We start from the raw sequence: 12,195 nt of genomic DNA, 5'->3' as shown, positions 1-12,195 counted from the left end.
AAGTGATCAGAGAAAGTCACTCTAAAAAAATAACATTTATCAAAGATCTGAAGCAGTGAGGAAATGTAATGACACAGTGTAGGATATAGAAACATCAAAGACTATACTGGATAAAAGCATGAGTTCTGAAGTTAGACTGTCTGGGATCAAATTTGATCTCTGTCACTTACAAGCCTTGTGATCTTGGTCAAGATCCAACTTCTCTGTACCTCAGTTTCCCTGTTTGTAAAATGGTGGTACCTACATTACTGGGTTGTGCATCTTAAATAAGTTAGTAGATGTGCAGTGCTCAGAGCACACAGCATATACTCAATAACAGAAGTCATTATTTTGAAAAATGTATGCTAAAACAAAGCATCGAGGTTAGGAAGAAAAACTTACAATATCACGCAATCTAATCAATAATTTGTAGACAACAGGGGAAGCAAAATCTTTTGTGGAAACCAAATAATGAAGATCCAGAGGCTGAACTTTGAGCAGGTGCATAAGCCACCATCAAGGCAGGTCTCCTACCATTCATCCAAGCAGTCACTGAGTATCTATGGACCAAGCACCAAGCCAGATGACGGACATGAAGGTGACAAAGTTAGACATTATATTTTTTTTCCCAGAAAGTTTATAGTGTAAGAAGAAAGACATACAGTAAAACAAACAATTACAGTAAAAGGTATAAAAGTAATGATATAGGATGTACAAGGAGGGTCCTATAGGAGTATTTAACTGGAATAGTGATAAGGGCTGTGAAATAAAAAGCAGACATGCCAGACAACATACAGAAAACCACCTCGACTGAACCAAACCATTTCAGTAGCCTCATTTTCATTTTAACTTTAACTCAAAGTCTAAGGTACCTATAAAAGAATACATATCAGAAGTATAATGCTCACTGAATTTTTATGTACAGAACCGATTATCCATGTAATCAATATCAAGAAGAAACTAAATATTTCCAGAATCCCAAAGCACCTCCCTCATGCACCCTTCTAGTCACTATCTTACCTCCCAAAAGATAACCACTATTATAATTTCCGATAGTATAGACTAGTTTTGCCTCCTGTTGTATTCTATATAAATGAAAACATGTATTACATATTCCTTGTGGCTGATTTCTTTCCCCAAACATTCATACAGAGACTTGTACATGAATGTTCACAGCAGCCCACTTGTAATAGCCCAAAACTGGAAGAAAACAACTCAAATATCCATCAAGAGGAGAAAAGATATTGTGGTATATTTATACAATGGAATACTATTCAGCAATAAAAATTGAGAAACATTACAACATGGACAAATAAAATAATTATTGTCAGTGAAAGAAGCAAAACAAAAAAGAGAATATACTATACGATTACATTTACATAAAATCCTGGAAAAATCAAACTAATCTGCAGTGACAGAAAGCAGAGCAGTATTTGTCTGAGTAGGGAGTGGGTGAACAGTGCCACGAGGAAACTTTCGAGGGTGATGGATATATTCATTATCTTGTTCGTGGTGATGCTTTCGCTGGTGTACATATATTTTAAAACATCAAATTGTACAGTTTAAGGATGTGTGGTTTATTAGATGTCAATTATAGTTCAATAAAGCTATTTTTTTTTAAAAAAAGGAGATTTAGGAGTTTTACTAACAAATGTTAGGAAAACCTTCCTGAAATCAAAATGTATTCAAACCTCCAAAAAAAGGTCATCACATATCCTGAAAACTTCAGCCCAGTTAGGGTGGACTCTACCAGCTGTGCCATGGTAATTAAGAACAAGGCTTCTGAGTCAGGCGCCAGGGTTCAAATGCTCCCTCCTCACCTTGGCAGCTTTCTGACACTGGGCAAGTTATTTCTTTATCTTTCAGTTTCCTTATTTAGCAATTGGAAATAATACTACTACTTCAAAGAATTTAATGTGATGGCTATATAAGTTTATATACATAAATGACTTAGAACTCAATAAATATTAGCAATTATATTACCTATAAGAGTTAAGATTCTTCTGCCTATATTAGATAAAACTAAATGGGCAGTATTCCTTGCAATGACTGAATTAGGCTTATTTCTCTTTAGTGATGTAACCAATATACTGGCATACTAAATCCTACTTGAATACACTCCGTTCTACTTTTCAAACCTCATCTCTTGACATGCACAAGCCAATACATCCCACCCAACTGAATCTCCGGGTACTTTATATAATTCAGCAGTTTCCTCTTCATCTCTCTACTTTTGTACATGACTTCCTTGGCCTAGAATATCTCTTCCATGGAACCAAGAACCCACTGAGAGGACCAAATATATCTTGAAATTTTCAACACATTGTACAGTTCTCAACACGTTGTAAGTTTTCAACAAACTTTGGGCAAGTTTTCCTTGATTCTAATTTTCATTCTCTTATTGTGTTTTCTGCCACTAATGTTAAGTACTTTTATTTCGTATCCTGTCCCCTAAGCATGGTGTTAACTGAATATACTATTTTTCTCTTCTGTTAGAATTACTAAAAAACAAAACTAGGATGGCAGTTCATAGATCTCCCATCCCAAAGTAACTATTTTTCCTGCTCCTCTTTAACACTCTCTATTTCCAAGTCTTCCTTTACAATTATAGATGCCCACATAAGCTTGTTGATACAGAGCAGGCTGATGAGAATGATGCTTTTTTGCTTTTTCCTAAGTTTCCTCCAGTTTCTTTATGTTTTTTTTCCTAAAGAGCAAAATGCATACCAATTATCTGTATCACAGAAAATAAAATGCTTGATTTTCAAGTATGAGAAATTTTGTATTACAAAGTAAATTTTAAAATCTCTTAGAACAAAAAATGCCTTGATATTAGAAGCCACATAGTTTCTATATTTACTTATACCAAGGAATACTGAAAGAATATTGTTCAGTAATTATTGTATAGGAAGATCCTGAACTGTTTAACAATTACAGTATAAAACAATTTATATTTCAAAGTTTTACCAGTTTGTGTGAAATTCTTCTGCAAAGCCCCAACTTATAACAAAAAATTACAATTCTAAACATTTGTTCTCAAGGAGAATTAGAACATAGAATTAATATACATCAATAAAGAGCGTAAGTTGACACAAAAATTAGTCCACTGCCTGTGGTACTAAGAATATTATTTTTATGGTAGAACATAACATTAAAGTTCTTATTAGCTGAATGGAAAATATATTTATGCCTTCCTAAAAATATATTTTTATCCATAAAAATATATTTTATGCCTCCTTACCAGGTTAATGAGCAGATCAAAAAATCATACTGTTGAATGTATTCTTTGACAGGCTTTGAAAAATTTAATGCATGTTAGCTCTATGAGGTATTGTTACCTTTACAATCTCATATCTTAGGAAATGCAAAATAAAAAACCACCTTAATTTTACAAGGTTGAAAAGATAAAATTCATAGTTAAAGACATTGATCCATAAATTAAAGGCACAACGAATGTCTTACATTATTATAAACTGACACTCTTACAACCTTATGAAAATCATTGATCATCTCCTAAATTTATCATTATGAGGACCACATGGTTAGTCTCTGATTCCAGAACCCCAAATGTACCCAGATGTGCTTTAAAAATGAAAAGCACCTCAAGAGAATTCTTGTCATGTGTGACAAACCTCTATAATCTACAAGAAGTATTGATTCCTAATCAAGCGCCTTGGAGGTAAATCAATCAAATGAGCAGCATCAGCATAAATAATTTAAAGTTACTAAAAATATAATCTAAGCAGGACTATAATCTGTAGGTAACAGTGAAGTTGGTACGTTGGGGAGTACTGGAGAGAGAAGTGGGTTTGAATCCGGTTCTGTCACTTTCTATCAGAGTGATCTCAGTTTTCTCATAGGTAAAAACGTGAGAGCACATATCTTACCCAGTTGTTACAAGGTTTAATGAAATGTTTGTAGGTGGAGAGCCTGGCATGTCCATTAAATAAACATTAGTTCCCTTTCATTGTCAAGGAATAGGCGATCACTTATAGGCTAAATCAGTTTTGTCAAGATTATTGTTTTATCAGAAGGGAAGACAAAGTTTGAATTGGAACACATATGCCTTCACGCATATTCAGGGCTATCAAAGTGCCAACTGATTAGAAGAGATTCAAAAATGTGTACTGTACCATGTTTGAATACATCAAGTGCTTTATTTATGGGATGTTGCTCCAAAGTGTATTTTCTCTTATTTGGGGAATCAAAGCATTCCTTATTCCATAAATATGCCCTAGACTTTCCTACATCCACCATTTCTTCTGCCTGGTATGCCACTGCTTTCTTTCCAATAGGAGAAATATAATTTCCCCTTTAAAGTCTTGATCAAATGTTCTCAAATTGGTCCTCCTTTCTCCCAACCAGAAGTAATCTTATTTTCTTTAAGTATTTTTTTGGGGTGTGTGTGTGTGAGGGTACTTTTCTTCCTTTCTTTTCTTTCTTCTTCATGAGCTAAGCATCCCATTTGAGAGCCACTATGCTAGGTACTTTGGAGGATGAATAAAACATCACACCGTCCTCAAGAAACTTAGAATTTAGAAAAATACCAAAGGTAAGTACATAAATAAATAAAATCTAGGTGTAATGCAGAGGACAGAAGGATAGAAGTAAAGGCCTTATACACTGCAAGATTAAAGGATGGATATTAAGACAAGCAGTCAAGTAGGTGAAATTAGGTGAGAAAGGCCAGAATCATTACTTTATTTAAAAGATATTTGCTAAATTTTAGAATGATGGACTAAAATTGCATTTTACTAATTCAAATGGAAGTGACACCTATATACATACAAAGCTGAATAATCCCAACAGTTGCAAATTCAATAATGTTCTAATAGCCTGGTCAAGAGAGACTGTAGCACACAAAAGTATTGGTTTCATTGGGGGTTTTGATCAGAATGACTCTTGGGACAGTTTCACAATTTCTGAATAGATATAGGGAATATCTTTAGACATTTTAAGTGTATTGTTTTTATTACATATAATAGTACTTACACACTCCACAGAAAATCATACATCCTCTGACTGCCAGATATCCTCTATTCATTCAACAAACTAACTTTGGGTAAAGCACTTTATTAGCCACTGGATGTACAAAGATAAATAAGACACAGTAGTCCTCTCTTCAAAGAGCTCAAAGAAGCAGACTTTGAAGTAACTAATTATAACACAGCATGCTAACTTTTTAGCAATATTATATCCGAAGTCCTATATGCATATGTGGTAAAGTGACTAGGTTGGGCAAACAGTGACATCTTCATAGAGGCAGTGATGTTTGCACCGGGCCTTAGTCAAATTAATAAATGGAAGCAGAACTACAGTCAATCAAAAACAGGTCTTAATGTAAATGTTTTATCTTTGGCTTTGCAATTTGTTATTAGCTGCATTTGAACATGGCTGTGTCTGTTGTCGGGGAAATCCTTTCCAAATAAAATCATAAAGCCACAGAGTAAAGCCTTGATTTAAGGAGCAATCCTGAAGCAGTTTGATTTTGTCCACCTTTTTCCTTATATATGCCAAGAATAAACTGCATTCTGATGAAAGTCCTTTGAATTTCACTTCCAAAAATGCTCCCAATTCTATTCACTTTTCTTCCCCCTATTATCATGGTGTTCACCCTCTCTTGGCCAGATTATTGCATCTAATCCCCCTGCCCTCACTAGTCACTCTTACAAAACTGCTGTAAAGGATACTTAAAGAAACGTAGCCTCCAAATGGCAATTTCTTTCCTCAAATTATTTTCAACGTTTAAGAGGCTCTAACAACTTGGTTCACAGCACTCTTCTTATCATTTTCTGTCTTACTGTATAACACACCAATCTCTTTCTGATTCCTGCCATCATCTTCACCCATCTTCCACCTGCCATCATCGCTTTCCTCAGTGCTGGGTAAACTCCCAGTGTGTGCTCCTGACCTGTCATGTCCCCTCACCTCCAGCTTCCACATGAAACCCACAGGGGAGTACAATTCTCCTCCTTAGACAACTTTTCTTTGAAGGAAGCTTCCAGGGACTGTTGTCTTTTCTCCTCTCAGAAAACAGAAGCAGAGGGAGAAGCTAAGTGGACAAAGTGGGAGGAAAAACACAAAATTCTCCATCTTATTTCATTCCATTTTAACGTTTGTCTTTCTCTCCCCAACCTCAGAGTATGCAAATACTTGTCCAATGTCTCTGAACATTTCACAGAGGAATAGCAATTTCTTCTGACTGAAGTACATTGCTATTAGTTAATCTTTTCTCTTTTTAAGACCAGAGTCCCAGTTTTGAAGCTGGTGGATGCTCCTTATTACTCTAACAGAAGCAAATAGAGCACACCAACATTCAGGGTTCCGGATTTTTCCTACCCACCCTGGGCCAAGCCAGGGGGTCCAAACTCTGTAGTTTAGGGACTGAGTTCCATTCTTAACCATTCTTTACCTTGTGATGGCTCCAGAGGGTCTCTAACCAGGGCCATGAAATTTCTCATTGTTCCCTGGCCACAGCGGACCACAGGGTTCTGGAGGGGTGGGGCCTTGGAGGACCACTTCCTGCTTCCGGGGCCACAAAGAAGGAGTTTCCAGGGAGGGATTTCTCTTGGTTGTCCCCTCAGAAACCTACATTGGTTGCTTTCTTAGGTTCCAACCTTGGGTTACCTGCTTCTTGGTCTGAAGCCAGTCATTGACATTAAACGTGGTGATTTTTTTGTTAGGCTCTACTACTTAGTTGCTTCGTTGTTTCTGAAACTGTCCTTTCTGATATACCCAATGGTGGATATATTCTGGCCAGTGCTCAGTCTTTTTATTCCATCAGCTGCACTGTAATCCTATGATTTTTCTGGTAACTAGTGGTCCACACAAGCAACTCTAAAACTTGCTTTATATTCAATCCTACAGTAGCAGCCAGATCAGTAGGGCAGCCCTTCTCAGCTAGTGGGGTGGAGCTTCAAAGTAGACCCAGAGAATCTGCCAGTAGCTTGTCTTCCTTTGCAGACAGAACTTTAATTTTTTGAGATTTGGGTGGCCTCATAATGTCAACTAAGTGTTTTTCCATCTGAACAAGAACTCCTAAATCAATGCTGCATTTTCTAAAAAATTGCAATTCAAATCTCAGTGTGACTACCACCTTGTCCCAAGTGGCTTTCTAAGGAAAATACGGCTGATTCTCAATTCACTTTTGCCCTTTTATATTTTAACTGCAGATATTGGTCTGTGATGATTTACTGGCTTTCTCTAACGCATTATTTGGAGAAGTGATTTTAACCCAAGAAGCTAACAATGTTTGTGATGCCTCTAGAGTAGTGCCCACAAACAGGAAGTTCAGTATTTACAAAATCCCATTACAAATCTCTAAGGTAGGGAGGGAATGGAAGTTTGAGATTGAGTCTTCAGCAAATTGTATTAAAATGTCTTGACATGCTTTCTTCTACTTTCATGTAACTATGCATTTCCAATTCTTCTAACTGAATCTGCTTTCCGTGCCATCCTGTCCTCACTATCTCAGTCCCTCAATCCCTTTAATCCTCCACACCTTGGCCAGGCTGACATGACAGCCTTCTCATATGTCTTGTCCCCCGAGTATTCACCGTGTCTTTGGGAGTGAAATAGTTCTGTTCTGTTTGTCTCCTAACAAGCTGACAGAAACCTCAAAAACATTATGCTAAGTGAAAGAAGCCAGACACAAAAGACTACATGTTGTATGATTCCATTTACATGAAATGCTCAAAAAAGGCATATTTATGGAGACAGACGAGTGGTTCCCTGGGGCTGGCGTGGGAATTGAGATCAGAAAGAGGATTGACTGATTGCACCTGAGCAGGAGGGATTTTCGATGGGGGTGATGGAAATGTTCAAAACTGCCTTGTGGTGATGATCGCACAACTCCATAAATTTGCTGAAAATTACCGAATTATACACTTAAAATGGGTGGATTTTTTGTTATGTAATAGACACCTCAATAAAGCTGTTAAAAAAATAAAGAATCTACTGAGTGGCTTTCGTTCTTTGCTTCTTTAGAGGGGAGGGTGCCTGTGAGTCCTAACTTAATAAATCTTATCCCATCACTCAGAAATCTAACTTACAATTTCTCTGCTTAAAACCATTCCATTAAAACCTCATCAGTGCCCACAAAATGAAGTTCAACCAGGGCACATGAGCCCTTTGTGGTATCTCCTCTGTCCACCTCAGGGTTCCTCCTTCCTCAGGCTTACTATTTTGCACATTTAATCCCTTGTGACATGTTTCCTTTTAAAGCAACTCTCCTCTTTCTGCCCACTTGTTAAATTCCAATTTATTGTTCAAAAGACTCGTCGGGCTTTACCTCCTTTGTAATTCCTTCCTGGGCTTTGCCAATAGAGTTGGTACTTCTCTGTATTATTCCTGTTCATTCATCACATTTCTATAATCCCATGTAACATGCTGTATTGTATGGAGTGTTTTACTTGTCTATGTTCCTTACCAGACTGTAGGCTCCCTCACGGCAGGGGCTCTGTGGTCCTTGGAATCTCTAACGTGAATCACAATGCTTGACACACAGTAGGCCCTCAACAAATGTTTACTGAACTGGACTGAATTAAATGTTTGTATTCTCTCCAAAATTTGCCCAAGCAAAAGAGGTGACTAAGAGTTTGGATTTCAAATGTTATACCCATATGTATCAGACAGGTGAAATCAAAGCAAGTTGTGTGTGTGGGGAAGTAGGGGCGATTCTTGATGTGATAGAAGGTTTTTACTTCCATGAGATTCTGAGCAACTGTGTAGTTTTCACATGCTCAGGCTGTTCTAACTCCTTTCAGTTCAGAACCTCTTATGTTTTACTGAAATGACATCCACATGCTCTACCTTCGCCTTACTAATATTGTTTGTTTTTTATGCCAATAAATATTAACCATCAGTCTTTATCCAATTTAAATTGATTGCTAGTGACAGAAGCAAGCAATATAAAATGAAACTTACAACACCTAACATGACCTAAAATTTTATTTTGACTAAAAATTGATAGAATAATCATATTTTTTTGTAACAAAATTTAGATCTGCCAGTTTTGCTCCAGGAAAAGATGACTTGAATCAGAAGAAAAATACAAAATGGCAGAAAGCTTAGTCGGTAAAATTTGCTATGAACAAAAATATAGGGTTGGGAGAGTATATGAAATTCTTAATAAACTTGCAGGAAACCGTAACTTCTCAGAAACTCAGGGAAGATGTATCTTATTTTCTGAGGCACTCCTACGAGCCATAAAAACCGACTTCTTTCCATGAGATGTCAATAAGATATTGAAAGGCAACTCAGTATGCTGCTCACATGCTGGTCCAGGCTCCTGGGAGTGACACTTACCTTATGAGGGAAGAAAGGGCTCTGTTGCACTTGGTATCCTGGAGAATGGGTAAGCCTATATTGTGCTGTCTTCTTCTTAAGGGGTATTTGTTGTTTTAGTTTTGTTTATTATTAAGTATTTTTAGTCAAATTCTAGTTTAATTGGCATATCCCACTACCCGTGAATGTATAATCAATAGAACATATTTCTAAAAGACAGCTCAATAGGAAATTATTATTTCAATAATACAAATGCATATAAACACATTTTATCCATTTACCACTTATCTTGTTTTAAAAATATATATCTAGAGGTTAAAAAATACCTAACTTTATAAAATGGACACATTTAATATTTTGGTTCACTTGATATGTGACTCCTCTTAGAATAAAAGATTAGAGTGACATAAACATTGGGAATGAACTTAAAATCATTTACACTTGTTGGAACGTTAACAGCGGCATATAGCATTAATGGTGAGCAAAAGTGAAATGAGTATTATATTCAATGGTATTTAGCGTAATTTTTTGCTTTTGTAATCACTTTTGCTGATGCAGTTTTAAACCACTCCAGTTTTGACAAGTTACTTTTTAATTTCTTTTATTTATTTACTTTTTGGATGTACATCATAATATATTTCAAATTCTGTGTAGACTACATCATGTTCACCACCCAAAAGCTAATTATTAATGGATAGACACACACTAAACAAGAGACTATTTATGACTTGTAAAACATAAAATGTGGGAGGAGGAGAGTGAAAAAGTAGAGCTTTTAGAAAGAGGTCAAGTTAATTTCTTTTAAATAAGAAATTTTCCTTTATCCTACATATACAAGCTTTCAATTATAATACATTATCATAAGACCTGAAATGTCACATGGCTTACTGCAGTAAGGTCGTGCCAAGAAAACTACTGCACATTGCTGCGGACTTTAATTGCAGCTCTACAAGACCTTTCAACTTGAACAACAGAAAGTCCAGCTTCTCACTTGGGATATGATAGAGGCAGAACAGCAGTATACTTTAATCTTTAAAGCTATGTTCATGTCAAATGTTTTAAATCTTTAAAATGGTATTGGAAGGACATGATGAGAACACATTATAAAACTGCACTAAAATAGCACAGTTTATTTTAAAGCAGAGTCAGAGATTTACTTCTATGTTCTTAGAATAGCAATATACCTTTCAATGTACAGTTTCTAGAGATATAGGTGATACATGTGAAAAATGACAATCAATTAGCATACGGTATATACAGATAAAAACAATGTTGTACAAACAAGTAGATTTATACATTTTTACATATAGATCTTCATAAGTACTCATGGAAAAATCAGCATTTACACAATTTTAACTAAAAAAACCAACATCCACTTATATATATGTGTGTGTGTGTGTGTATTTACAAAGGGCTATGCATTTTAAGACATGATTTCACTATTTTATATATTTCACATAATTAAAATGCATCAGAAGACAGTAGAAATATTCAGAATAGTACATTTTGACTCCACAGTGTAGGTTTTGCAAAAACTGGTAGTTTGTAAGTTCCTGAATAACAAAATGAAATAGAAACAAAGCCAAAAAAAAAAAAAGGAAAAACTATTAAGCTTACTGTATCCTGCTCATATCTGGTTTATGAAAAGAATCTTCAAGTTATATTGAATCAAGCAATAGTTCCAATAGAACTAGCATCAATTGCTTGTATCTTGCCTTGTTCCTAAAAGGAGTTCAGATGGGGTGAAGGATGAATATTCTGTACTGCACCAAGATGAAGACCTCTGTAGACTGAATTTCAAACTCTTCAACATTTCAATATGAAACATATCCTACTTCCAAGTCATATGCATAAAGTGTTAAAAGCAAATGCACCCACTATGTTGATTGTTATTTATTAAAAAAAATTATTATAGAGACTCATTTTACTTGCAAATTGAAATGCTATGTCATTGAACTGTACAGATAAAGCCAATGTGGTTAATTAACAAAAGTGTTTTATAGCTACAAAATAACCGTTTCACATTAAATTACATAAAATCAATCACTGGCCTTTCATATTTTGACTTAGGCCATCTGGGAATAATCTTTCACTTTGAAAAATAAATGCACAATGGAACATTAGTAGGGAGTACGACAGAAAAACTGGGCAACCGTATTCTGACTCTGAAGAATACAACTGACTAGAGAAATACTCTTATTTACTGCATTAGGATGACTTTTTAAGTGATGGATTATTCTGATCTACTTTAAAAATATTTATACAAAAATTATATGTGACAGCAGCTTTATATAACAAATAGTAAAATGAATTTGACAAAAATAAGGGTATTAATGTTTTTCTGAGACTGATAAGATTTCATATTCATTGAGTTAAGGCACTGGAACACATTTGGAAAAAAAAAAAAACAGGTTTCTCTATATTAGTCAGAAATGTCATTGTTAAACTTTAACAAAGACCAAACATTTTGTGTAAGGCTAGGCAGTTAGAAGGCAGCCCCTATCAGCAGGTAGCACACCAAAAATGTTTGGTTTCATAATATAGTTTGGGAGAACTACCTCTACAAAGTCTATTCGTGCTGATGCTCCTGATGCTGCCATTTCTGGTGCCCGAAAAGCTGCTGCCTCCACATCCTCTGTTGTAGGTGTCACTGTATAGTCTCAGGCGATTGGGCAAGGGGCACACTCTGGATCTTCAGACGCTAAGATGAGAAAAATCAATTTCAATGCCCAAAAGATGGAACTCCTAAGGCAGAAGGTGACTAAAATAATTACCAATTGGTCTACAGCACAGGGAGGTGGAATGTTTGTTCTAATGTAATGACATAGATATAGGTTTCAAACAAGATTTTGGAGAGTTAGGAAAAATATTAGATAAGAAGAAACAGAAAATTCAACTGAGCGGAATTGGACCAGATGACTAAAAACATGC

At 35.7% G+C, this 12,195-nt stretch overlaps 1 protein-coding gene across 6 annotated transcripts in view; it reads right to left on the bottom strand.

Moving 5' to 3' along the window:
- LRRC7 (leucine rich repeat containing 7) overlaps positions 1-12,195 on the bottom strand; it is a 499,243-nt gene that overhangs the window by 194,395 nt on the left and 292,653 nt on the right. Inside the window, exon 9 of one of the 6 annotated variants that reach the window (XM_070486578.1) lies at positions 9,883-11,965. The exons of 4 other annotated variants lie outside the window; for them this stretch is intronic. In XM_070486578.1, the coding sequence (XP_070342679.1) occupies positions 11,959-11,965 (7 nt within the window). In that variant the 3' untranslated portion in view covers positions 9,883-11,958. Of the gene's footprint in view, positions 1-9,882; positions 11,966-12,195 lie in introns of those variants that run through there. One more of the 6 variants, XM_044749556.2, reaches the window with a different exon arrangement.

This window comes from Equus asinus, chromosome 16 (genome assembly GCF_041296235.1).
Source record: "Equus asinus isolate D_3611 breed Donkey chromosome 16, EquAss-T2T_v2, whole genome shotgun sequence".
NCBI lineage: Eukaryota > Metazoa > Chordata > Mammalia > Perissodactyla > Equidae > Equus > Equus asinus.
The sequence above is the reverse complement of the archived record's forward strand: the minus strand, read 5'-3'. Positions and strand labels throughout refer to the sequence as shown.